We start from the raw sequence: 27,634 nt of genomic DNA on the forward strand, positions 1-27,634 counted from the left end.
CCTCCATCTCTGTCATTAGCACATATTTAAACCTACAGCAGTCTTTCTGCTTCTTTGCAGGCATTTGTTCAGCACCAAACTTCATGAAGCTTCAGAGGACTTTTTTCGGTCCCCTTAGCCCACCAAAAACCCACATTAAGCAGCAGCAGAGTAAACAATTAAGAGCTATTCCTTAACTAATGACAAGCTGCTACATCATGCTCAGTCCAACGTATGTTGCCAGTAAACTGTAGAAAGATACAGAAGAAATAATCCAATTTTGCCACCCTGTTGTACAAACACCTATTTGGTTAAAAATACCATTACCAAAAAATGTGAGGCTTTTCTTTTTTTACTAAATCAAAATATTTACTATAGAACACTGAAGTGATGCGATAGTAGGACAGTTAACTGCTAAAGCGATCCAGACCCTCAGAGTTTTGTAGAAGTCGACTCCCCATTTGCATTAACACTTAAATTCAGCATTCAAAGACACAAAGAAAACAGCAGGACGATGAACTCACAGCCTCTAGAAATGAAAGCAAATAATGTAGAGAATATTTTTAGACTTTTTTTAACCAATACATGTATACTGTACCTTCATTACATTAATATAAGCTTAGTATTAAACTTTAATCATGACAGCCTGTTCTCGTATTCCTCAAGCTAAACGAAAGCTTTCACCCTTTGCCATGATAATGTTGCTTTTTGTCTGCATATCGGTTCATAGCAATAACTGTTTGCTTACCTAGCAGTTGCTTATAATCCTCAAGTGCCACCTGAGCTGCAAAAAAACAGAAGAAACACGACAGTTACTTACATATACTAACTTTGCATCAACACGTTTATGTTTTGCCAAGAATTCTTTACTTAATACCCCCGAGGGAGTGTTTGCATCATCCTGTTCTAATGGAGCTTTAACAGCCCAAGGCCCCCACCCGGCTGAGAGATTCCACGGCAATGAATACGACCCCCACTAAAAGAACAGAACAGAAAAAAGGTGCATTTAAAAACGTAACTTAAAGTACAAATTAAATTCTGATAACTGAAAAACCAAACCAAGGAAACGCTGCGCTTCAGCCTTTGTGACAAATCATTCAGGGAAGAAATATAAATGTTTCAGGGTGGGATTTTTGGTTTGTTTTGGGGGGGGGGGGTGTTTTTGTGTGTGTGTGTTTTGTTTTTTTGTTGTTTTTTTTTTTGGTTCTTTTTTTGGTTTTTTTTTGGCACGTTTTGATTTCTTAAAGTTTGTAATAACACGAAAATTAGAAACTGATTTCTCAGGTACTCTCCACTGTAGTATCGTATTTTATTTTGATGGACAAACTGCTTATTTTAACTCCACCTTTTCACAACGGAAAAGCGTGGTTAGATAAGCCAGGTCGATGAGCAGACAGCACGAGCCAATCCACTTCCAACAACGCCCCTTCGGCGCGTGGGTGCGGACTGCGGAGCTGCCCCCGTGTGTGCAGCGCCCGCTCCGGAGCGGCACTAGGAGGGCGGTGCCGTGCGGGAGGAGCGGCGCAGCCGGTGCGCGACGGACCCGCAGCCCCGCTCCTCTGCACTGCTCGGGAGAACCGGGAGTGCTTGGGTACAAAACGTGAGCAGGAGGAAGATGTTTCGAGTTTGGCTTTAGCTCTCATTGCTCTACGGTTATTAATTACAAATAAATGACATCAATTTGCCCTAACCGAGCCTGCCGCGCCCGTGACGGTGGCGACCGACCATCCGTTCCTTCCCACCATCCGCCAACTCTTTTCCTGCTCTCGTTGAGACGGGAAAGCGCAGGGCGCGGTGTACGCGCAGCCACGTGCCCGGCCAACCCCACGGCCCCTGCGGGCTGCAGAACCGGGAGCGCCCGGCGAGGCGGAGCCGAGCACCGCCCGAGGCGGCCGCGGCGCCACGTCAGTCGCGGAGCCGCCCCTCCCACCGCCGGCCTGCAGCCGGATCCCCGCGTGGGCCGCCCTTCCGCCCGGCGCCGGGTGGAGGTGCCGCCGTCCCATGCTGCCTCGCGCCCGGCCCGTTCCGCTCCCTCCTCCGGTTCCCTCCGCTCCGAGCCGCCGAGCTCCTGCCGCCGGTAAGAGCCGCGCCGCTCCCGGTGCCACCCAGCAACCCCGCCCCGGCCGCGCTCCGCCGCCACGTTACCTGCGGTCTTCCCGGGCGGGCGGCCTTCCTGCGGCTGCGGCGCGGCCCGTGCGGCTCTGCGCAGAAGGAGAGGAGGCCCTGCAGGTGGGCGCGAGAGGGAGGCGGCTGCTGGCGGCACGTGCTTAAATACGGCGCGAGGGGCAGCTGCTGTGCCGTGCTGCCCGCCCGGGTACAGCTGTGCCCGATTACCTCGGTGGTGCACGGGGAAGGGACGGTCTGCTGGCTGTGCGATCAGCCAGCAGGCGGTGAGCCATCAGCAAACACCGTGTTCATGAGCAGAGCTAGCAGTGCAGCTCGGTACTCGTGTGTATTTACTGAACGAGTTGGAAAGTGTACCCCTTTTCCCCCTATTCATAGACCACGATTCTTGCAGGACCCATGCCGTGAAGTAGGGCAACCAGAGCACTGACGAAGGCCCTCAGGAGTGCTGCTCTGTCCCCCACCTCCATCGGATCACTGGAGGCTCTTCTCAGCACCTGCCCGCATCAGAACTTGTAAACTTCCCAGAGGCTCCACAATGGAGTTCCTGTTGTCCAAAGGAGATTATCCTACATCTTTCAGAAGGTCTTTACTAGTGGTTTTATTGTGTGTAATGGTTCTTGTGTGCACTGATCAGGACTACTATGGTTTACTCGGAGTATCCAAAGAAGCAAGTAGCAGAGAAATAAGACAGGCGTTCAAGAAGCTGGCACTGAAGTTACACCCTGATAAAAATCAGGTAAGTTATGTCCTTAGCAGGTCAGCGTTGTTGAGTTAATGGATTTTAAAGTTTGAACAGTGACTTATCTAAAATATTTATCTGTTCTTGTGATGTACCACCTGGTAACGTGGTTTAGCTTCGATTTTCAGCAGAAAAGGTTTGTGCATAGACTAGTAATGCATGGTTGCATTGTCATTTGGATCACAGTAAAGTGCTGTAGGAAAAAAGACGAGATCATTTAATTCTCAGTTCTGTTTTTGTACAGTACAAGAAAAACCACATTTGCACCGTATTACCTTGTTGGTAAACTGATGAGTTTCCGTTTCGCTTAAGGAAACTTACTGTTGCTCTGCTGGTCTCATCCAGATAGCATCCAACAGCAGCCTGTGTTGAGGCAGCAGTCTCCCAAGTGTCAAGTAAGACAAAGCAGAAGTTGTCCTAGTGTAAAACGCACTTCCGTATGATCTCCTACCAGAACAACTCAGTGAATCTGTTGAGTTTGGAAACACAAAATAACTTCCTTTGGGAGATGCACTGCTGGCACATTATTTGTTGGAAGAGGCCTGCTGCTGAATGTGCACTTATGCTCCTGCTTCTCCACCCAGTGCATTGTGTATCATCTTTTCAAGAGAATAAAACTTGCACAGGATCAGACAAAAGTTGGGAAAGCTAAAAGAGGCATCACTGTGGAGAAGGTTACAGCTCCCTACCAGGTAGCTTTGTATTTCAGTTGATGCCTTGGTAATGAGGATGAGGAAGAGAAGGTGCGCTGGGCTTTAGGAAAGGAAAACTTCATTGTAGTATTCATAGAGAGCTCTGTGTAGTGGCAGCTGTAATAGGGATACTAAAATATTTCGAGGGGTTATTTCCTCAGCATTATATGTACAATGTGGCTTATTATTTGCTTACTAATGATAGCTTTTCCTTAAATAGAATGATCCAAATGCCCATGAAAATTTTTTGAAAATAAATAGAGCCTATGAAGTACTTAAAGATGAAGATCTACGGAAGAAGTATGATAAATACGGAGAGAAAGGTCTGGAAGATCAGCAGCAAGGAGGCCGTTATGAAAGCTGGCACTATTACCGCTATGATTTTGGTAAGTTCTGAGGTATGTGTGGGATTTCTCTGAAGTAGTCACAAATAAATGCAATGTTCAGTTATGTAGCAATCTTTTTACATCCGAACTATCTGATGCATCCCCTCCACACTTCTACTTGCTCTGTTGTTCTCCTATAGCTGTAATTTCCACTGTGTTGAGCCAATATTTTATTTACCATGTTAATGGTTCCCCACCAAATGCCAACAGTGTTACATTCTACCTGCCTAAGCTTCTGCTCCTGCTTCCTACTCTTTTAAAGTGCCTCTTCTTTTTCATTTAAATTCCAATGTTGCTATTTCTTTTCAAGTTGTCAGGGCAGGAACTGCATTCTCAAGTGGATTTTGAGAGGACATTTCTGCATTGTCAAGCATGTTTTATATGCAGGAATACAATGAGAGATTAGTAAAGAGATGGTAGAAAATGAAGAAAATAACAGAATAATAACTAAAAGGATCTTGAAACAAGTTATTTAATGTTTACCTCAGCAAAGTTTGTATAGTTGCTGGAAAAGGCAGAGATGAACTGTTCCTTTTTTGCTGGCGTGGATTGCTGTAATGTGTTAAACCAGAGACAATCAGCACAGGAAAATGAAAATTGCCCTAAAATTTCTTCAAATAAACAGATTTAAGTAATTGTTTTTGTCTGAAGTTGCACTACTTGACTGAAAAGTAGCATCCTCATATGCCTATTAACCAGTTGTTTCTAACAGTTTATTTATAATAAATGTATATATAAAAATTTATCTATAATAAATACGTATGTATTGGTATAAATACAGATACTTCCGTGTATGCGTGGTGAGTGTCTGCAATATATCCATGATATATGCACAGACAGTAATGCAAAAATCAGCTTGTGAACTGTGGAGGTTAATTTCTCTTGTCACTGATGTATATGTAATCCTTGTGTACCTCAGGCACGGTGGGGTCTTAGCATGACAGGCTCTGTGTCCATACCAGCATAACATAACAGTGTGTCAATAGTACTGCTGCTATCTCTTTTCTGGCATTCTTGAGTACTTCAAGTAGGAGGCCAGTTGTGATGTTGTTCTAGGAAGGAGTGTTTGGCTCTCAAAAAAGCTGCTGTTCTAACTTTCCGCACCTTATTTCACTGTGTCTACCTGTTCCATTAGTTTTACAGAGCTGAGATAACCAGAGGCTGAGAGAGGAAGTTAAAGCTTCCAGTTATTACATGTAGGGCTCTCAACTGAGAGCTGAAGCTTTGTGAATTGTCTAACAACCAGTTGATGCAGTTTCTCATACACCTGCTGTATGTAACACCTGAGCTGTCACCTAAAAGCCCACTGCTGATAGGATGCAGCAGTTCAGCTTTTCTTTGCTTAGTGACTGATCTACTAGAACATTAAATTTTCTGTTTCCATAGTGGCTTCAGTAGCATGAGGGCACAGCAGTTTGTGTGAGAGTAAACTGAGGTGACGCATTGCTAAATAAATACATCTTAGTCATGAAAACTCTGCCAACTTACTGTTTCAATTTCCTGCCTTGAGAATTTGTCTCTTCATTAAAAAGAATAAATAGAAAAAATTTAAAGAACCTTTTGTTCTTGTAATAGGTATTTATGATGATGATCCTGAAATTATAACATTGGATCGAGGAGAATTTGGTAAGCTTCAAATCAATATCTTCTCTTGACAATATGACAACCCAAAGTAACAGTTCCTACATTCTGTCCCGTATATCTATAGATGCGTATTATGTGCCTTCAGGTTGTTTTTTTAACTGCCAGAAAATCATCTTTGTGTGGAAAAAAAATATCCCTTAACAATCCCTGGCAAGCTGCAGCTAATCGCTGTCTATAAACACTTTAATTTATTTTGTGAGATCTGTAAGAGGAAATTACTTAATTTTCATGTTTGTGAGGATATTTTAATATAGAAAAACATACCTTAAAAAACTCGCTATGAAAACAGTGTTCAAAGATGCAGACTGAAAGGCATGTAATTCAAGTGCATGTGTGCGTGTATTATGTTGCCGTTGTTTTATTAGTGAGAGTAGTCATTACTTTCCTATTATTTTTCTTGTTACCATCAGCTGATTATGTTGCATTCTGAGCTATTAGACAGGATTTCTACCTAAAGCCATCACCTTGTGGAACACTAAAAAGAAGCAAAGCTGTTGTAAGGAAGCGGAAAGTTTGATTACGTAAAGTTGTTTTAGCAATTGTGCTTTGTTGTTAAGGTAACCAATCTCACAGGAGCAAACATTTCAGCTAGATTAATCTGTAAAGAGTACATTTATTCTCAATAGAACTCATGTTGAAGTTCAGGGTGGTGATATTCTCTGCAGAACAATTTTCATTTGCTTGCCTACAGTAGTGGCTGTGCAAGTGAGATGGAATCTGTATCCAAAGGAGTTACTGTAGTTGCTTGTATCTGACATCAGGAAACACTTCATTCAGCTTTCAGGAAAACGATATACATAGTGTACATTTGAGACATGCATACCAGCAGTGTAGATACTACTTAGATACAATTTTCTTCTCTCTGTCTAGATGCTGCTGTTAACTCTGGAGAGCTGTGGTTTGTCAACTTTTATTCTCCTCGGTGCTCCCACTGCCATGACTTGGCACCTACGGTGTGTATGGCTAGCACTAAGCTCGCAAAGTGCAGCTCCTCAACTTTGTCATAACTCAGCAGAAAACTTAATGAGGTGGATTTTTATGCTGAAGTGGAAAATAATTCCAAGATCCAGGAAAAAAAAAAAAAAAGAAAAAAAAAAAAGCTCTTTTTCATTATTTCTCTATAGGGAAATAGCCCCGTTTTTCTTCTTTTTTTTTTTTTTTTGCTAGTGGAGGGAGTTTGCAAAAGAGATGGATGGAGTGATACGCATTGGAGCCGTCAACTGTGGAGATAACAGAATGCTGTGTCGGATTAAAGGGATTAACAGTTACCCCAGTCTGTATGTTTTCAAAACTGGAATGGTAAGTGATAACATTTCAGGCATTTTTTAGAAAGATTGAAATCTGAACGAGTATTTCTTGTTCAGTCATATATTTCTATATAGTTTTCCATTTATCGAATTTCCTTGTAAGAAATTAATTTTTCTCTTCCTTCGTCGTGGTTAAAATTTAGCTAGCTAACTTCTTTACACATTTCATACCGAGAGTTCTTTGGTTGTGTTTGTTTTGGTTGTTTTTTTTTTGTGAGCCTTGTTGTTGTTCTTTGCTTGTTTTTGTTCGTCTTGAATCATTTTGCTCTTCAACAGTAAACTTCCAATATTTTCTTTAAAAAAATAACCTGACCTGCTGTGCAGAAGGAAACTTCTGATGTGGGAAGGTGCGCTCATCAGTGGTGCAGCAGCAAAGCAATGAGTCTGAATGCTCAGACAGGTTCTGTTTGTATTTTAGCAGTCTCATTTTTATTTTAGTACAGTTTGTATTTTAGACAGTAAAAGAACAGTCTATATCTATGACCACATAGATATAAACCTGGAAATAGCTACCACAAATCTTCCTGCACACCAGGAGGAATTGTGCACGCTGGGTTTTGTAACGGTTAAGCAGTGGTGCCAAGAGTTGCATGCAAATTGCACTTGCACCGTTGGGTATGTTTTGACAGTGTTAGTATTTGAGAGGTTGAGTGCAGAGATTGCTTGTGTCGATCCATTTAGCATATGCACAAATTTAATTCTTATTAAATAAAATATAATCGTTGGGAGCTGACATTTCTAAGAAGTAGTTATCCCTTAGGTTGCTTGACTTGAGAAGAAATCATGTTATGAAATTTAAATAAAGGTTAAATTTTAAACATCTCAATATGAGAGAAGAAGAACACAGCTAAAATCTTCCAGAGAGGGGAGGGAAAAGTGAGTCTGACAGTTGCATATCTGCTGTTAACAAAGGCACTGGTAGATGTGTGTATGTGTGTGTATCTATAAACTGCACATAAAGTCAGCAAATACTGTTTATAAAATATTGTTCTTTGTCTTCTGTAGCAACCTGTGAAATACTATGGAGACAGGTCGAAAGAGAGTTTAAAGAACTTTGCCATGCAGTATGTTACAAGCACAGTCACTGAGCTGTGGGCAGGTAATATTCATGTATTTTGCTTGGGGTGATGCTCTTGAAATTGCTTTTACACTGTATAAGATGGCAGAAGCTAGGAGTAAAGCAAAATCCATCAACTTTGCTGTTACTTCTGAGATTAAAAATAGTGTTTACTGTACTTAATACAAAAGCTTGTTTCAGTTTAAACCGAAACCAGTCACAAACTGATGCAAATTGTTTCATTCTTAGGAAATTTTGTAAATGCCATTGAGACCTCATTTGCTTCTGGCCTCGGTTGGTTGATCACCTTCTGTGCTGAACGTGGGGGTAGGTGTATTACACTTGTCAAAAAGGCAAACAGGAAAAACTTCTTGTTGACAATGGCACGATCCCTTTTGCTTCTTATACAATCACAGTATTTCGGTTGTGGTTCATTTAAGCTCCATTCTACAAACATTTTCACAAGAGAAACATGAATAGAGAGGTTATGGTATTGTGCTCCTGTCATGTCATGCAATGTCATGTGAGTCATTAAAACAGCACTCAAGCACCACCCCTCAGGAAGGAAACAGGCAGAAAAGGTCTCTGGCTTAAGTTTCCAGCTCAAGCTCAAATGACAGACACTGCACGCTGGCTTGTCATAGTAATTGATTGGAAGAAAGGATGCATCCTCCACCTTAAACTGCCAATACCTAAAAATGAGCTGGATGTCATGGACTCTTAGGATGAATATTAGATACAGCAGGAGAAAGCTGCCTGGGTTTGCTGATAGCGCTAAGGAAACTTGCTACACCCTTAACAAATAAAGATTTCTCAGTCCTATGAAGAGACCTTTGTTCTGAAAAATAAATAATCAGAGTTGCAGTGTGATTTACATTTGTAAACAGTTTAATTTCAAGTTGTCATTAAGTACACAGCTTTGGTCCATTTAAAGTGAGGATGAAAGGTCATCTTAGGAAAGGAAAATTAAACTATTCAAACTAAGTCTAGATGGAATATTTGAGCATATAATAAATATATTACAGTGAGTTGTTATCATTTTAATCATAGGGATTTTATATTTTCATTTAAATCTCATTCCAAGGCAGTATATAGTTATGTTTTTCATTATTTTATTAAAATTTCTTCTGATATCATTATTTAAGTGTCTCAGTACAACAAATAAACATTTTAATGTAACCTTTAAAATTGAGATTTCTTTGATGGAACAAGAGAATGTTACTCATGCTACTTGTAACTTAGACAACCATCGGTTTTCAATTACCAGACATTACGTCTTTGTCACTGAAATACTTCACGACTAACCAGGAAGCATATCTTTTTAAGGGGTTACCTTTGTAAGGAAGAAATGGGTAATTCTAAACAGGAGTAGTTATAGGGAGTTAATAATCTGAGGTCTTATGTTTGCAAATAAGTGACTTTTATTTTGCAGATTGCTTGAGTTACCAAACACGTCTTAAACTTGCTGGCATGTTGGTAAGCAGCGTTTCATTTTGAAAGCATTACCTACTGTTTAAAAACAGAATTGAAAGCCTGAAGTTATAGCCAAAACTTTGTGCTTAGTGTTGATTTTCAGAACAGTTAAATATCTTGACTTAGTAACTACTGGAAGTATTTTCACATTTCTTGTGGCTCTTTAAAAATGTATTGAGTGATATGTGACAATGTGATCTTCTTCCATCTTCTAAATTTTGTATGTAACAAATTTTGTTGGGATTTTCAGTAGTTTTTCTGAACCTGAAATTTAAAGATAATATTCTTGTTTGGTTTTTTTGTGATGCCTTCTTGGGTTTTTTCTTTTTTTTTTAATTACAGGAAGGTCTTGCTAATGTAGGCTGGATGGACTGTGGCACTCAGGGTGAGCTTTGTGATAATTTAGATATCTCATCTAGTACTACAGCATACTTTCCACCTGGAGCCACCATAAATAACAAAGAGAAAGGAGGTGTTTTGGTACGAGTTGTTTCTAAAAAAATTCTGTATTTAGATAAGGCAATGGTACACATAAATGATGTCCAGATTGCTTGTGTACAACTGAAAGGATAGTGTGGGGGTTTGTTGTTTTTCTGTTTCTTTGTTTACTATTTGTCTTCTAAGCTTGTGTATCCTATGAGTTCCTATCCTGCTTGGTTTCCAAGGCAGTGATGCCTGGAGTAGGTCAGCAGCTTGCTGGTGTGCAGCAAGAGTGGAGGAGAGCATGGTGAAAGTAGCACCAGCACCAGCCTGTAGCCCTGCTGAACCACCTCTTCTGCGGGAATCTAGGGGGTGGGATGTGCTTTGTGACAGGCCCAAGAGCTAGTCCTGAAGCTGCTCACCAGCTGTTCTGGGCAAGGTTAGGAGGTTTCCTACATGCCTGTAGTTTTTCCTCCAGGAAGAATATGCCCCAAGTATCACAAGTGTGAGAAATGCTTTTCTGAACAGAGTGCTGATGTGATGAAAGTACTCCTATGCTGTCTGTCAGTAGGGATTGTGCTGTCAGCTCTATTTTAATACTGCGACCTCCACCCACCTTCGTAAGGCAGCTTTAATTCCTTTAAGTGATGGGAGACATTCTTCAGCATAAAGTATGGCTTGTTACTTTATTGCCGCTACCATTGTCTGTATGCCTAAAAGGAGGAAATTAAAATTCACAACCTACCTATTTCCAACCTTGTAACTTACATCCAACTTACTGATTCATGTCAATTCCTACATGGTACGACTTACTGAAACTTACAAACACGTACCATGCACGTCAGGAAGGCAGTGAAACTAAATTCAAAGCTTTTTTAACTTGATTTTAAAATTTGGTTTGAAATTTGAATTTGAGGACTTCTGGCACCTATTCTGACAAAATTCAGTATCTTGAGATAAATTCTGTGGGGAAACAAGCTAAAAAGCAGTCGTCTGAGAATGTTGTTATGAAATTAATTATATATATGAAAAGAAATAGATCAAATATGGTTAGTGAGCGCACTCTTCAGTTGATGGAAAAGAGCAAATCAGAATGACACTTTAGTACTAATCACTGATAAATGAGGTTGATGTTAATAGTTCTTTATAATCAGCAGTTCACTTTCCTTCCCAGTTTCTTAACTCCTTGGATGCCAGAGAAATATATCAGGAAGTCATGAAGCATCTGCCTGACTTTGAAATCATCTCTGCAACTTCGTTAGAGGTAAATTTAAAACAAAACAGCCACATGTACAATATCTGTAACACTGTCACCTGTTACTTCAAAATTTTAGGTTGTCACGGTTGGTGTGATAATCTAGTGCTGATGTAGATAAAAACTGGATCTTTTTTCCCCTCTAACCAAATTATTTGACTTTTTTTTGTCAACAAATTACTTCTGTAATTCAGCTCAACAGGAGCAGTGGGGTGCACATGTGGATATTTTTATTGAAATATAGATAGACATTAAGAAAATAGAAAACCATGGAAATTGCCATTGGAACTCACAACTTTCTGGTTAAAATCTACTTCAAAATCAACTAAATTTGGTCATGTGTGGCAGGAGGGAGGAGAGGACAGCCAGGCTCTGTTGACACTTATAGTAGTAGCAGATTGATCCACAATAGAAAATGCAATGGAAACAAGAAGTAGAAAGAGTAATGCATAGCTACCGTGTTTTCAGATTTCTTTGCCTCTTTTCACTTATGATTTAGTAGAAAGAAATTTAGTGGAGGGATTAATTGAAATAATTTGAACGTAGGAAGGGGTCACATAGAGATCGAGTTAATAATTGGCCAACTGTCTTCCTAAAACAAAGAATTTGTAAATTGGTATCAGTTAGGAATAATGTTTTTCTTCCCCCCATTTAAGGACCATCTAGCTCACCACAGATGGCTGCTTTTCTTCCAGTTTGGGGAAAACGACAAAGCAAGTGTACAGGAATTTAAGAAACTTAAATTTTTACTTAAAGACGAACATATTCAGGTAAGACTGCTCACTCACCTCCTGCTGGTCTCTGTATTCAGAGAACGAATTGGTCAGTATGCTCCGTTACTGCCACCTCTGGTACCAAAGAGAGATGCTGTTAGTATGATAGATGAGTAGCAATGGTTTAAATTAAAGCAAGCACTGAATTTTTCCATCCTATCTAAATAATTTAAAAGTAGTTAGGAAAGATTCTGTTTTAAATCTTTTCTTTCACAGCAAATGTTGCTGCAGATCTCATTCAGTTAAGAACCAAAATTTAAAACTGTATTATTCAAAAACCACCATTGTTATCTTGAAAGTCATTTTAACAGAGAGAAACCAAATTCAGCCTTTGTACTAAAGACATATGGATTGTGTTACTCTATAAGCTGTGGACTTCAAAAAATGGTCCCAGAATGTGTTAGTCTGTATGAATTTGGATTCCTTAATTAAAATGGCACTCTGTTAAACAGGTTGGCAAGTTTGACTGTCTTTCCTCTCCAACCATCTGCAACAAACTGTATGTGTATCAGCCATGTCTAGCAGTGTTCAAAGGAAAAGGAATTGAAGATTATGAAATTCATCATGGTAAGGGAAACCTTAGCAAGACTGAAGTCATTACATAATCACTTTAAGATGATGTCATCTTTGGCAAACTGCTCTTCATTATTAAGGGGACAGTTCTGTAGTCTTAATATTTACTATTTGTTCTTGACCTTATTGTAAACTTGCATAGATGATTTTTATGCCCCCTCTCCCACAAGGAGGAATCAGATACTAAGAAATGTACTTTGCCTTTTCTGTCTCATCTGTCGAAGTCACCAATATGCTTGCATAGAACTGACATCTCTGAAGCTGACCCAGATGGCTTATGTTTTGGGTAGAACAGCCAAAGAGTGCTGCAAGCCCTGTAACGTTAAAGAAGAGAGAATAAAATTGTTTGACCACCTGGAAAAGATGAACCACATCTGTTAGGGAAGGATGGTCCCATGCATCTCACGCGTGCACTCAGGGAAAAACTCTATATACTATGCAATTTCCACTCCTGCAGAAAAGCTGAGAAGATGTTGTGTATATACAGTGTTTCTACATCTTTTCATAATGGCACAAATTATAAATAGGATCAAAGAAATATACTGGACTTCAGTATAGATATTTTTCTGAATTTTGTTTTGCAATTTACAAGGCTGATGGCACATAAAACTTTTGCCAGAAGTCACTTCCATCCAGTATTTCTAACAACATGATATGAAGAGACCTTTTATGGGGAAAAATGATTTGTTTTCTGTGTTGTTCTCTGAAGGAAAGAAGATCTTGTATGACATTGTTGCATTTGCCAAAGAAAGTGTCAATTCTCATGTTATCACACTGGGGCCTCAGAATTTTCCTGGTAAAGAAAAGGAACCGTGGCTTGTGGATTTCTTTGCACCGGTAAATATCTAATATCTACATTACCCTTTTTAAAAAGTTCTATGTAATTATGTAACAAAATGCTGCTATCATTATCTCAATGGTGTCCTTCAGCACTATGAGACAGTACTGTAACTTCTCATTCCTTGGCAGCACTGTTTCCTAGATGGCGTGGGTAGTTAATTTTAGTGAAGCTTGTTGCCAGAGCAGCATATTATTCTTTTCAAACAGCTGACATTCTCTTAAGAGCCAGCTGCAGGGCAAAGCAATTGTGTTTGTTTGCGTATTGTTTTCCAGTGGTGTCCTCCTTGTCGAGCTTTGTTACCAGAGCTGAGAAAAGCATCCAAACATCTTTATGGTCAGCTTAAATTTGGAACACTAGACTGTACGGTCCATGAGGGGCTTTGCAACATGGTAAGCTGTAGGAACTTATAGGTTTTTATTTTCTTTTTATCTATATGTAACACAATACTCTTTTATGTGTTCTTAAAATCTTGCCCCTTTCTCCATGTTTGAATTTGCTTAGTATTACTTCAGTCAATTTATCTGGGTAAAAAATGGAATTACAATTACTCTCCCTGAATTCCAGCACATTTTAGGAGGCAGACTTACCTGTATCAGCACACCTTATTCTTTACAAGAGCTTCTTCTGTTAGAAGTTTTCTATCTATATTAGGAATGTGGACATCTAGAAACACTTGAAAGTTTCCTCTTTTTGAAGAATTTAAAGTCATGTTTAGGTTAATTTATGCACTGAATTCTGATTTTGGAAGCATCTGCATTCAGCGTTAGACAGTACAGTTCCTCATATGGTACAAGTGTCTCCACCTGAGGCTAAGGTAGCCTTTAAGTTAAGCCTTAGAAAGTCTCTGGGTTAATTTCTGTTTTGTGGAGGATGGCAATAGAACTACTGGTTGGCTTTCAAATTCAGGACAAACCATGCCATCTGAACACAACTGGCATTTTTTCTATACAGGTTCCAAACTCCACTCCACTTGAAAGTTTAAGTGGTTGTATAGCACAAAAAAATCATAGCACAAAGATTAACATCCAGGAGATATCAGTACTAATGGCAGTTAAAGGAAAGTACAGAACACCTAATAATTCCTTGCAATCTCTTACTGTGTTTTGTTAGCATAATATTCGAGCTTATCCAACAACAGTCGTGTTCAATCAGTCAGATGTTCATGAATATGAAGGCCATCACTCTGCTGAGCAGATCTTGGAGTTTATAGAGGTATGTGAGTTCTAATCCTGGTTGGGACCATGCTACGTTTGCAGCTTATCCACAAATATTTTGCTGGGGGACTAAGATTTATTTTGGTTTTAATTAGACTAGTAAGACTAGGAATGAAAATTAGATCTTGGGCAAGAAGTGATACAGCAAGTGCCAGTCTGGGACTTGAAACTTTATAGATTTACTTCCCTACTCCATCAAGCTATTTCTTTCAAGTCAGTAGCAAACAAGATACTTTCCAATCAGCAGAACAGTGGTAATGACTTTTACCTCACAGTTTGGATAATCTTGAGTGAAAGAGAAATGTTCTCAGAACAGTCAGTTACAGGACAACTTCTAATTGCAAAGAACATATCCATAAACTGCCTTTGCCATAGGATCTTAGGAATCCATCCGTGATCTCCCTAACACCAGAGACATTTGTTGAATTAGTTGAGAGAAGAAAACGAGAGGAAATCTGGATGGTTGATTTCTACGCTCCATGGTGTGGACCTTGTCAGGCTTTAATGCCAGAATGGAAAAAAATGGCCAGGGTAAGTGACATTCAGATGTTGTTCTGCTTTTATGTTCCATTTTGTGGAGTTAATCGCTGCTGTCTTAAATTTGTGAGCTGAAAGAGGATGGTGATTAACACTGTGAACAAAACAGGAATTCATACCTAGCAGTTTTACACTGCTCCAGATACAAAGTTTTTTTGTTTGTGTTTCAGCACGTTAACTCTGTAATCCAGTGCTCCCTGTTGTTACACGTGTATTTTTAAAGTTGTGAGGAACTTTAACTTTACTTGATATTTAACATCTGGCAGAGATAACAGCTCTGCACTTGCGTAAAATAAAATCTGAAAAATTAAAGATTTATCGGTAAGTCAGGTAAGAGTTAGTTGCAATAATTCACCACTTTATCCATAATTGTTCTCTATGACCATTAGTCATTTGTAAGATGACCTTTGTGAGAGCTCTGGTTTTGACTGAAGATCAGAGGAACTCAGTTTTACATATCCCAATTCTTGTCCAGCTAGTTTTTTCCAGAGGTTTTGTTTCTTCACTGAAAGTAAATAAATGTTAAATTCAGTACTCTTTAAGGGTGATGGCCAGTTAACTGAATTTTACATCCTTCCCATTCACACTAATTGGGTATGGAAGGCTTTTCTCTTTCAAGGTTATTACGGTGTTCGCTTATTTGCTAAGGTGGTACCACAGTCACTAACAATCATCCCAGTTTTTTGGACGTGTTCCAGGAACCTGAAGTGGAAACTTTGAGCAAAATGTGAGGGATTTGAAAGCTGGTCTGTGACTTTCAGACATTTAAAACAAGCCTAGCCTAGGAGTTCTATCCAAGTTCTGCGTACTGGTCAAACATCTCTAATTACAATCCCTACAGGATACAGTCTAAGTATCATAGTATCATCATAGTATCATGATACTATGTATCATGAGACTATGATACAGTCTAAGTATAGGTTTCCTTGCCCTTGCTAGGTGGTTTGGGCCTTTGCAACAAAATCAGCACATCTAAGACACCTGTGAGCTGTGAAATTGATTGCACAGCTACAGTGCACTGAGATCTGTCTTAACTGCTGAGTCTGAGATGTGAAACATGGTAGCCATACCCAATAGCCATACTTGCTTGTTCCTTTTAAGCCAAGACTTGTAAGCTACCTACGTGCAACTAACACTAAAACATGATGTGGCTGCTAGCAGCACAGCTGCTGGATGGCTGGCTCCCATTAGATACCAGTGAGCCATTTATGGGAAAGAAAAAAGCCTTGGATCATGTTGGTTTATTTTGTTCTCCCGCTCAGTTAATTCAAGCGATTAAGCCATCAATTTTTAGACTGTAATATTATCAATTAGCACATTTGATTGTTTCTTTTATTTTTTTTAGATGTTAAATGGATTAATCAGTGTAGGCAGTGTGGACTGTCAAAAATTCTACTCTTTCTGTCACCAAGAAAATGTTCGGGGATATCCTGAAATAAGACTCTTTCCTCAAAAATCAAGCACAGCTCATCAGTATTAGTAAGTACCTCGGTTCAGAAAGTGAATGGTCGCACACAAAAGTCACGTGTTCTGATGCATGGAAAAAATGTTCATTAAAAGCTACTATAACAGGCTTCTGCAATACTTCCTTCCCAGTCACTTTAAACACATGTCATTTTAATTTGCTGTATTGAAAAGCAATTTGAACTGAAACTCAGGAACAGGGCTTTTTCTTCCTGTTTAGCAATGGCCAGTTTTCCAAGGTCAGTAGCATGTTAAAGTAGATGATATGAATTATAGATTCTAAAAATATTAATAGGTTTAATTATTTGCAGCTTCAAAGAACACTGTGGTATAGATTCTAACCATTCTTATCATCATTGCAAAAATTGTCCTTGTACATCATCCCCCATTCACTATATCATTCGTATGGAAACATAACTCACTAACATCACTAACAACTCTCAGGGAAATGAAATGTAGCCGAAGAGCCCGTCCCCTTTATTTCACAGTACCGTGTGAAGAGCTGGGTATTTCAGGAGATAAAAGCCACAGGTCTGAAATATCAGAGGGTTCACTCACTCTTTTACAAACTGGAAAGCTGATAAAATGCTGACAGATAACAAACTAATGCTTCTTCACTGTAATGCTTAATAGCAGGCTTGGCTTTAGTAGCTTTCATCATGGTATTGCTTACCTTTATTTGCTTCTTCCGGACAAAGTTTCTCCCAGAAGCAGGCTTTTATTTCATATCTGGAAAAAATAAAATTTAGTAGATATTACTTGCCAAATTCATAATGCTGAGTTACTTTTTTCTTTTGCAAAAATATGGGTATGTGTCTTTAAACCAAATTAACCCAAACAAGGTCAGATTTTCATCAGATACCTCTATTCTGATAAGTACTTTATGAAGCTGCAAATGGATATTAAAACTTTCTCTGGAATTTCAAGCTAAACAGTACCTTGACAGTCCATATAATAAATCTTGGTCAAAGTTCCTAGTTTGCCTTCCTTTTCTACTGTTAACTTGAGGGGACAATATATAAGTAACAATAGTTCCATTATAATAAAGAAAGATCAGTTAAAATATGTATATAAAGGTATTTCAATATAATTCTTATGTTTCTTGATGTGTGCAGTTCTAGAGCTGTCACTAAAAATCATTCAGACTTACAGCTAGCAAAGCTCAAGCACTCCCTAGTGTGTTTCTCACTCTCTTGATATAGATTTGTCTTCTTTCCTTTCTTTGTTCTACTGCTCCTTAATTCTCTACCTTTGAATAACAATGCCTTTATTTATTCAGAATTGAAAGCAAGGCACAAATGTATTCTGAGGTGTATGCATGCTTTAAGATTCATTATTTCATCACTCACTTAACAGACTTTTTGGTTTTTCAAAATAGAAAGCCAAGGTGTAACCAGCTTTTTGCTTTCTTCTTACAGTAGCTATAATGGATGGCACAGAGATTCGTATTCACTCAGAGGCTGGGCGTTAGGGTAAGTGACAGCATTAAACTTTGCAACCAAGTTGCATAAGGTTCATTGTTTATAGAATTTTATATCCAAACTGTACATAAATCAAGAATTAGAAAAGACCAATGTGTATGTAATACTTAAGATTTTAATGTTCCCATTATCTTTTAAATCAAGCTTTTAAAAGCATGGAGAAATATTGCTACTCTGTGCACCCTTTTTCCTGAACAGCTGATCTTTTGTCTACAACTTCTAAGCAGTGATTCCTTAATAGTACAACATACGAAGCAGGAATTTCCAAACCACTTTTCTTGCACTTCAGTGGAACCTGCAAATGTGTTTGAGGCACCAAACGGATGATGATGACTGACACTCTTCCTTTCTTCAGATATTTGCCACAAGCGTCTGTAGACCTGACTCCGCAGAGTTTTACAGAAAAAGTTCTGAATGGGAAAGATCATTGGGTCATTGACTTTTATGCTCCCTGGTGCGGACCTTGCCAAAATTTTGCTCCCGAATTTGAGATCCTTGCAAGGGTAGGCTTTTAACTACATCACCAGATTGCTTTTTTGTTTTTTCCTCCTACTAGCAGTGGTTGTAATAGTCAGGAGCATTCGCCACCACACTATTCCTAGGCAATTATCCAAAAATCACATATTCCTTTCTAGCTATAGGAGAGAAAGCCTTTAATATTTCAGTTTTCATATAGCTAACTGCTGCTGTCTTGGTTCATTATTTGCTGTTGATTTTTTATTATCTTACAGGTAGGCAGTTATTGCCTTGTACAGAGGAAAAAATGAATACAGCATTTCACCCTCATGCTAGTGAGAGAAGATTCATTTCCATTTTTAAGTCAGGTGTTCCCTGTTTTCATACTAGTCTGCTGTAATTTCAAATCAAAACCTCACTAACCCTATTTTCATAACATATGAGATATGAGATACACTGTCATTAGAAGTTTGCCCTTTTTAGGTTCCCTTTGTCAGTGGGCACTGGCCCTTATACAAACACATGCACACAGGCCCTCCTTTAGACAACCCTCAGTTCATGACTGTGGGCCCTTTGGAACCATGGTGTGTTGTGCTCTGAATTCAAGTACATGTGCTCTGCAGAATGTAGGGCAACTTCTGATACAAGACCGTGGGACACTGAGAATGAAGCGAGTGACTATGAGTTAAAAGATTTGAGCAACCTCTTCTGCTTATTTTTAGCTGCACTGCTGGCTTATTCAAATCATCTGCTTATAGTCAGACATGGAAACATGAAGCTTGTTTCTAACAAAAGTAATTCTTTTTAGGCCATTAAAGGAAAAGTAAAAGCTGGAAAAGTAGACTGTCAAGCATATGGTCAGACCTGCCAAAGTGCTGATATCAGAGCCTACCCTACTGTTAAGTTTTACCCCTACCAAGGAACAAAGGTACAGTGTCTCCTTTCATGTACACTGCTGGGCAGATACTGGTAGTAGATTTATTTCGTTTCCCATTAAACTTGAGACTGTTTCTATAGCATGCGGAAGCACAGAATTTAGATATTCAAGAAATAAAATTGTAATTGATTTTAGTAATACCCAATATACTGCAGTGATGTCTTACCAAGAAATAGTAAGTTGTAAATTAATCAAACAGTAACTAAAGCAGACTTAATCAGAACTGGGATTGAATTGAGAGGAAGACTGAAGTGACAAAACAGTCTGTAAACCACTCCTACTACCATCAGCTGCTAAAGCAGGCAGTCTCTCAGAATGAAATGTGGACATTCTCATTGTCTAAAAAGAAATACTTTCACTGCAATCATTAGTATTTCACTGACTTGCATTATAGAACATTCATAGAAAATACTGAGTTGTTTTCTGTCTTGAGCCTTTATAAACTACTTCAACTATAAAGGACTAAGACTAATATCTATTAACAGATTAGAAATATTAATTTTTTAAAAACTGAAATGTTCATACAGTTCTAGGAAACTGCCTTTATTCTTGTACGAGCAATTGACCACTGTCACATTTCATGAAAATCACAGTCATCTTTAGGTGAATTAATTAATCTGAAAGAGAAATATTCAATGTATATTCATGTATATTAGCCAACTCAACTGTATATACATACATACACATACACACACACACACACATATATATAAAATAATATCCATCACTTACAACAAAATTCTAGAAATCCTTACTCGCACAGTGCACTCAAACTCAGTAAGGCTATTCTCAGTTAAGAGTAATGGCTTCTCAAGTCTCCAAATAGGGACCTACATCATAATCAATGTTTAAGAAATATATCAGAAGTTCCACTGCTGTTAATGTAGTCAAATTAAATACTGAGCTGAATGAATGAGAGAAAATGGCAAACAACTCTTTCAGAATTCTGTAACCTAAATCACTAAGTTTGTATAGTTCTAAAAACTGCATCTAGGAGTGGTTCTTACTGCAAAAAAGAATCAGCATTGTTGAAATAAAGATAAAATCGTATCACTGAATCATAAATCAACCTACCAGAGCCATTGTCTGCCTCCCTCCACTCCTCCTGGATTTTATCTAAAAGTAAGGAAATTTCTTATTCAGTGTCATGCATGGGTCATACAACAATTTTTTCTTTAATTTTCTCTTATTTCATTTTTAAAGAAAAGCGTTCTTGGGGAATATATAGACAGCAGAGACGCAAAAGGCATTGCTGACATCTTGAATGAAAAATTAGAAGCAATTCAAAATAAAGGAAAAAGAAAAAAATCTAGAAATAAGGTAAGGATTCTTTTTCTGGTGCCTTTTGTAAGATACCTTGTTTTAAAAAATAGACTTTGTTAATATTTGCTCTTTGTCCATGAAGCCCTGTCTTCGGGTAGCACCAGGCACATTTTACTTCACATCTTGTTTTGGTTACAGTTTCCTATTCAGATTTTCACACCCACAGACACTGTAACAGCAGTATTCTGTGGTATCAGCTTTGTCACAACATAGAATTTATGGTATCCAGCTGCACTGAAGAAAGAGTGAGATGTACTGTATTCTTAACTGTAATCCCTAGACTAGATTTAGGAGGCAGGCACCAAAATTCAGAGGCTGATTTTAAGACTGGGATTGGCAACTCAGGAGGTACTTCTTGACAATTGTATATTAGGCTGAAATCTCAGTTGGACAAGTGTTTCTTAAATAGGTACATTCTTCTTACCACTGTATCATTATCATTCTCTGAGATAATAAGTTCTTATCTCAAAATAAGAGAGAGGGAAACATAAAAGTAATGCAAGTTAAAAAAATAATCTGGAAGATTTTTGTGCTTCTAACACAATTGTTTACTTTCTTGTGACTAGGATGAGCTCTAACTGGTACTGGAGGTGGACAGAACTCAAGATACTCCTAAGCTGTGAATATAGAAGATGCACCATAAGGAAATAAAAAGCCAGTTACACTCATGACAGGAGAAATGAAAACTAGTTTGAGTTCACAGGCACATGTGACTGTCTATATGAATTCTGTTGAACTGCAGGAAGATGAAAGCATTTCAGCTTGGGTGGAGGCACTGACTGTTTCTGCAGCTGAGCTGTGCATGTTCCTCTTCTGATGAACCAGCTACCTTCTTCCTACTCAGCCAGAGGAGATGGCAAGAAATATGGACTCTATTGCTTTTGCCTACCCATTCAATATTTTTCTGTCTTCTCTATGAACGCTCTTGGATGTGGCACTCAGCCTATGGCTGAAAATGCTCTCAAACCACTCTGCAATGCAGAACACAATGAGGGATTGTCTAGTTCAAAGACAGAATTACTCTGCTTTAAGACTGTTATTGCCTGGTACATTGCTAATAACAACTAAAATCAGGAAGGGGTAGCAGGACAGGTTCACTGATACACAGCGTGCCTGCCCTTTGGCATGTTATGATACTGAGGCACTGGTGGTGCCAGAATGAACGGAACTTCGAAGAGCTCTTGTTTGGCATTGAGGTTTGGAGGTGGTTTTTCTTTTAAATAAAAAAATAAAAATCAAGGACTCAACTGTGTTTCCAGACATCAAGTCTCAGAATCTGAATGATGCTAGAGAAGCATCTGCTTAAATAATTAGGTCATAACATTACTGTTGTCTTTCTAAATATGGATGTATTCTGTGGACATATTTAACTTTTTGGTATTGCCACTTTTCCTTTCTCTACAAAGATGTTTTGGGGTTTTTTGGTTCAAATCTTTTGGCAAACAGGAAAGCAAGTGCCTTTTTTTAATTTAATAATGAACACTGTACATTAGAATATCTCCTCATACATCTTAGTGTAAACTCTGTTCTTTAGAGGAGTACTATTTTTCATAGCTTCTGAACTGACAAAAAATACTGAAGACTATAGGAGTTACACATGGAAATCCTTTGTTTTTCTCAATAAAATGCTGCTCAGAATATCAGACTTTTCTCTCTGCTTTGTGTTCAGGTTTTACTGCATAATATTCACAGGACAGTACTTAGTACATCTGTAAATCCAGTCAGCCACAAGTACTTTATCTTATACAAAAGGCAGCAGAAGAGAGATACAAGGAAAATGTTCTACTCGTTCAAATGCTCCTTATTCAGGGCTACCTGTAGTCCTTGGGGCTTCTGTAATATATTAGCCAGAAAGAGAAGACTGCATTTGTTTTTATTCAAGTTGGCCTTTCCACATCTCCATCAAACCTCAGGTCACAGTCCAAAAAGGAAAAAATTGAGACTTTAGTACAAACTACTCCTGACTGAGGTTACACTGAAAACCAAAATACACTAAAAGTAGGTAAGCACACACCTTCAGGACTAACTCTGGAAGGCAAATTAGCAACAACTCAGCAGTGTTTGCATTACCAGGAAATTGCTGATGACCTTCATAACCTCATGGATAATGATGCTGATGTGGTAAGTTCTCAGGAAAAGGCAAGTTCCTGAGGACTTAATTAAGCAGCAACAAAAAGCCTCTGTTCCACCACAGCTGGTTTCTCCTGGGAGAGAAGCTGTGGAACACAGGCACAGTAAACACTCAGCATCTCACCAAACACAGACTGCATCTGTTTCACAGATCTACCTAGATGAGATACAAGTAACTCGGTTATCTTCTAATCAAACCTTCTATACTGATGGACATCTCCCTGCTGGGACAGCTTCTGATAGATTCATACAGTAGCAGATAAAACTGAGACTCACCTGGCAAAAGCAGAGATGGCACATAATGCAGGTGTATTCCTTACACTTTAATTTTTAATACCATCTAGGAATCAACAAGTCCACTCCCTAGATCTAATTGCACATTGTTTTTAGCTTTAAGAGAGGAAGTTACAATGTACTAGCAGTATGAAGCAATTATGACAAGCCATTTAAAATAGTAATCCAAAGAAGTTCAACCATAGCCACTTCTGAGTAAAGTGCATAAATACCTGGAGATCTTTCCTGTGGGAAGAGCTGCCTCTTGGAAGAATCGGGGCACTGAAACATCGCCACCTGCTGGATAAAATGCTGTCTCACACAGCACTGTTGAAAAGCAGCTGCAAAGAGGAAAGGTGGGAGAAGTGTGCGACAGGTTATTTGCACATTTTTATAAACGCTGACTGCGAGAGCTGCCGACAGATCCTGCTTCATCAGAACAGTCAAACTACAAGGCAGAGATTTCAGGCATGCTTATGCAGCACCCAAAGCTAGAAACCTCCAGCAGAGCAATTGACACAGAGCAAGCACGGTCCCCGGACTGTGACCAGGAAACAGGGATGCTGTAAGAAACATGACCACTACATCACCCACGTATATTTTAGTCACTTTATTTGTATTTTTATCTATATACATTACATTTTGATTCTCCAAGTAATCAAGGTAGTTACTCTCAAATAGCTTAGTACATCAATTTTATAAAATACAGTTAAACCAACATAGATTGGAAATACATACATTATGATACATTAAGTGCTTTGAATAACGAGTAGTCCAGCCTCCTACCAGTGAGTGATTAATTTGGTTTTGGTCATTCTCACAGGAGACAGACCACTCATTCCACAGGTAACTCCACCTGAGCCCAGCGGAGCTCCTTAACCAGCAAGAGTCCCTCATGGGTGCGTCTGGGGAAAGAATGTAGCCCTGGGTCACCACAAGACGTTCTGCTGCTTGGAATCATCACGTAGACAAGTCATCACTTCTAACTGGGATAACATTTAGATGTCTGTCACAAGGCCTCAGATCAAAACAGAAGAGCCAGCCTAGCTCTGAAAAGATGTAGCCTTTGCACTTATAAGTGGATTTAGTTTGCACACACATACTAAACCTGTGTTAACAAGAAATAAAACACACTAATCAAAAAGCTTGTTTAACACCCAAACCGTTCCCTTAGGACATCCTTGCATATGTTGCAAGTACACAGGTTTCTCAAAGATGTTGTTTTACTTAGAAATCCAGCTTTGTAGCAAGTGAAATGCAAGGACAATTCGTATTCTGAAAAGGGAACATCTTGGGAGATCTGTCCACCTTCTGGGATTTGAACTAGAAACGCTTACCACTTTAGGTTACGTGGCACCCAAAGATGCCCCAGTTCCAGTTAACACTACTGTTTTACCTATAACTAGATCCAAAGTCTAACCACTGATTCCAGACCAAGACCATTCTTACAAGCCTCTCCAACTGCTATGACTTCAGCCCAAAAAGGCTGCAATTCCCACATCCAGGCTCTGCATTGACTGGCTACAAAACAGCTGGCCAGAACGGAAGGTTCTCTTATTTTGTACACTGCCAATGGCCTCATGCGATCACAAACAGGGGAACAGTAGCTACAATCAGATGGCCAGGTTGTTTTTACAGCCAGCTGCTAGCAATTCTGGAAGACAAGCAGCACAGAACAGCTGCATATCACTCTGGAGTAAGGGTTACTGGTAACAAAACAGAGCTAGTACATCAGTTTAGTGCAGATGTCATGATATTGCCCTAACTCATGGTCCACCAGCCACTGCACATACTGATTAAGGTTGAGTCACCTTAGATTGCAGGCAAGACAAATTTTTCCATGTAAACTTAAGAAGAGGAAGGAAAAAAAACAATCAAAAAAACAACAACACATGTAAACTGTAATGGAGACCAGAAAAGATTCAGACTACATACATTCTTCCTTCCACATCAATAGACAGACATTCAAAGCCACAAACTGATTAGCACTGAGCTGATAGGTAGGTTGCTTCTTCATTACGCACAAGGCTATACAACACAAAACTAACCAGCTCAGGAGCACACATCAACATAGGCATCACAATGTCTTCCAGAGGTAATATTCACCTAAAGACTGTGCTAGAGAAATCAAGCACTACTGTGTCACCTTCCCACAGCACACATCAGTGCAGCTTTCTGCACTACATCCCCAGAACCTGATTATACTGGACAGAGGAAATAAAAATACTTTCATTTCTGCTGCTTCAAGGTCAGTACCTTCGTTCATCATTCAGAAACACTTCGCAATGTGGTTCAGGGAAGGAGCGAAAGCACTCAATATAAATGACTGTTGCCTCCTAGCAGCTCAGATCTGAACTCCACTGGTTGCTTTCAGATCCAACAGCTCAGTTCTCAGCCATTTTCTTTCCAGTGCTGCCCAGATGTCACTCCTGAACAGAACCACTATCATCTGCTACAGAACACTGAATGTGGGAGGAAGAGTGAACAAAATATATGCTTTGACTCAGTTATAGTGAAGATGGCATTACCAGGCAACTAACTGGTCAGAATGAGTAATTCATAAAGAGCTACACTGTCCCAGACTCCATGTTTGAAATCAGTCTTTCCAGAGAATGGAAGCCCAAGGACACTATTCTTGCCTCTCAAACTCACATAAAAAAATAAATTCTTATTTACTGGCCTATATTATTCTGAAGCTAAAAAGTAAACTTGCCACCTACAAAAACAGGTAAAAAAATAATAAAAACGGAAAGAACTGCTTACTGTCATCATGCAGAGATTCTCAGGTCTCTGCACATCTGAACCACCATACAAAATACTTATTAGTTCAGGTTTTTCATTTTACAGAAGACTACATTCATCATCTCAGTGGTGCAAAAACAAAAAAAAAACAACAAAACCATCTAATACTGCTGAAGAGAGGTTTTACATAGAAATGGCACAGTTAAATGAGATCAGGATGCTTATTCTCATCAACATGTCACAAATACAAGAAAAGTGTTCTCCTGGCAAAATCCACCATGAGGTAAATGCATTGTTTCATTGTTTGAAAGGCTTTGGAAACTGAAACGGATGTGAAGTGATCTGCCAGGAACAATGGTTTCATTAAAGAGAAAGTTGTCAATGTAAGGTAGCATTCATCTCATCTAGCAATTTGGTGCCTTCTGCTAAGGGAACAGCTAACCAGCTTCATAATTCTTACTGAGCTTTCTTGCATTAAGGGGTTTAGTTACCTGTTTCAAGGAGTTGGACAACACTTAAATTTTTGCTTAGGATTTAAGGGATACATATTGAGGTTTGCAATATGCTGATCACTGGGATTCTGCTAACAATCAAACTGTAACAGAGAAATGTGTACAGCAGTACTGCAACTTACAAACTGTAGTGATTTAGAGAGTTATGGCATCACAGCTGTGGAGCTACCTTTAAAAAAAAAAAAAAAGTATGCGCATAAGTTATTCTTGGGTCCTAAGCAGGTCAACTACTGATCATCGCAACCACGGCATAATTCAGAATTAACTTGATTCTTCCTTCACCCACCCACATGGAGCAGGAGTGCTTATTTCATATTTGCAATACCACACATCCACTACAGAAACATGAGCTACCCATACTCAACACCAGTTAAGGAGTGCAAGACTTACAGAGATCACATACTTCTGTACCACCATAAAAGAGATAGCGTTGGTTTCAGCGCTCATACATGGAGATATCACCACCTTCCCTACCAACAGAGGGAAAGTCTCTTGTCACTGCTCTTCAGTGGTACCTTACAGCTTAAATCCTTGATGAGACTGGCCCACTCATACCCTTCAAGAGAGGATTAAAGTGCAACAAGCAAATTTCACACCTTGTAACATGATGCGTGTGGTCAGTGCGGACGTGGAATCCTCTTCCTTACTGCTGGGCAGACCACAGAAAGAGGGTGACCTGTAACACCACCATCATCTTGTGCCTTGCCAATATAGGCTTTAGTTTAGCAATTCAGGCCAAGCCCTGTCCAATGGTCTGGCACCATCAGGAAATACTTGTCCATAGCTTCACAAAACCTGGTCCTGTACAGTTCCGGAGAGACCACAGTTGGCATCTTACCTAACATGCAAAGTCAAAGGCAGTTAGAAATGGGCTAAAATATACACTGCAGTACAAACAGCTTTCACATGAAGTTACAGCACCACATGGCACATGGATGAATGCACACTGTGCACAGAATCAACAAGTGTGATTAGATTCTTTTACTTTTTAAACATTCAGGAAACAAATAAGATTAAGATCTGGATTAGCTGATGCTGAATTGAGAGACATGGAGCTGGAGGAGTTATCTAGGCTTTTTACGCTAGCCCTGACTGTTTTTCCTTCCCTCCTGTTTACATGTCTTTACAAGTTTTTTCCACCGCCTATTCAAATTCCTCCCAGGAAGAACATCACCATATGGACATGCTCCTATCTTCTCCAGACATCCAACAGTGAGACTGTGCATGTTTCCCTCCCCTTCTTGAACAACTTTCCTATTAACATATGACCAATATTGGAAATCCTGAATGAAAGACACT

At 39.2% G+C, this 27,634-nt stretch overlaps 3 protein-coding genes across 11 annotated transcripts in view; 1 reads left to right on the forward strand and 2 right to left on the reverse strand.

The window, feature by feature from the left end:
- The window catches only part of PDE1A (phosphodiesterase 1A), a 186,996-nt gene extending 184,788 nt beyond the window's left edge, over nucleotides 1-2,208 (reverse strand). The window contains exons 1-2 of one of the 3 annotated variants that reach the window (XM_072341590.1): nucleotides 2,125-2,208; nucleotides 728-763 (exon numbers count right to left, since the gene is read on the reverse strand). The gene's annotated coding sequence lies outside the window, so the exon portion shown is untranslated. The remainder of the gene's footprint in view (nucleotides 1-727; nucleotides 764-2,124) is intronic. The other 2 variants (XM_072341600.1, XM_072341592.1) reach the window with 2 other exon arrangements.
- Nucleotides 1,928-22,318, forward strand: DNAJC10 (DnaJ heat shock protein family (Hsp40) member C10). The gene is made up of 23 exons (XM_072341586.1): nucleotides 1,928-2,056; nucleotides 2,498-2,842; nucleotides 3,758-3,923; nucleotides 5,499-5,549; nucleotides 6,438-6,520; nucleotides 6,735-6,866; nucleotides 7,880-7,973; nucleotides 8,181-8,258; nucleotides 9,364-9,407; nucleotides 9,747-9,884; nucleotides 10,999-11,088; nucleotides 11,736-11,849; nucleotides 12,305-12,419; nucleotides 13,135-13,262; nucleotides 13,539-13,655; nucleotides 14,377-14,478; nucleotides 14,856-15,011; nucleotides 16,363-16,496; nucleotides 17,900-17,953; nucleotides 18,318-18,465; nucleotides 19,227-19,346; nucleotides 20,559-20,675; nucleotides 21,245-22,318. The coding sequence occupies exons 2-23, from the start codon at nucleotides 2,642-2,644 to the stop codon at nucleotides 21,254-21,256; spliced, it is 2,394 nt and encodes a 797-aa protein (XP_072197687.1). The 5' UTR covers nucleotides 1,928-2,056; nucleotides 2,498-2,641; the 3' UTR covers nucleotides 21,257-22,318.
- Nucleotides 22,319-23,687: 1,369 nt separating this feature from the next.
- PIKFYVE (phosphoinositide kinase, FYVE-type zinc finger containing) overlaps nucleotides 23,688-27,634 on the reverse strand; it is a 58,052-nt gene continuing 54,105 nt past the window's right edge. For all 7 annotated transcript variants that reach the window (XM_072342341.1, XM_072342340.1, XM_072342342.1 and 4 more), the window contains one exon: nucleotides 23,688-27,173. In XM_072342341.1, the coding sequence (XP_072198442.1) occupies nucleotides 27,058-27,173 (116 nt within the window). In that variant the 3' untranslated portion in view covers nucleotides 23,688-27,057. The remainder of the gene's footprint in view (nucleotides 27,174-27,634) is intronic.

The sequence above is a fragment of the Excalfactoria chinensis genome, chromosome 7, assembly GCF_039878825.1.
Source record: "Excalfactoria chinensis isolate bCotChi1 chromosome 7, bCotChi1.hap2, whole genome shotgun sequence".
Taxonomy (NCBI): Eukaryota; Metazoa; Chordata; class Aves; order Galliformes; family Phasianidae; genus Excalfactoria; species Excalfactoria chinensis.

Excerpts from the sequence above, each read along its gene's own strand:
- DNAJC10 (XM_072341586.1), top strand. The coding sequence starts at position 2,642 with ATGGAGTTCCTGTTGTCCAAAGGAGATTATCCTACATCTTTCAGAAGG. Across the intron at positions 3,924-5,498 it reads CTATTACCGCTATGATTTTG|GTATTTATGATGATGATCCT; the intron begins GTAAGTTCTGAG and ends TTCTTGTAATAG. Across the intron at positions 11,850-12,304 it reads TTAAAGACGAACATATTCAG|GTTGGCAAGTTTGACTGTCT; the intron begins GTAAGACTGCTC and ends TCTGTTAAACAG.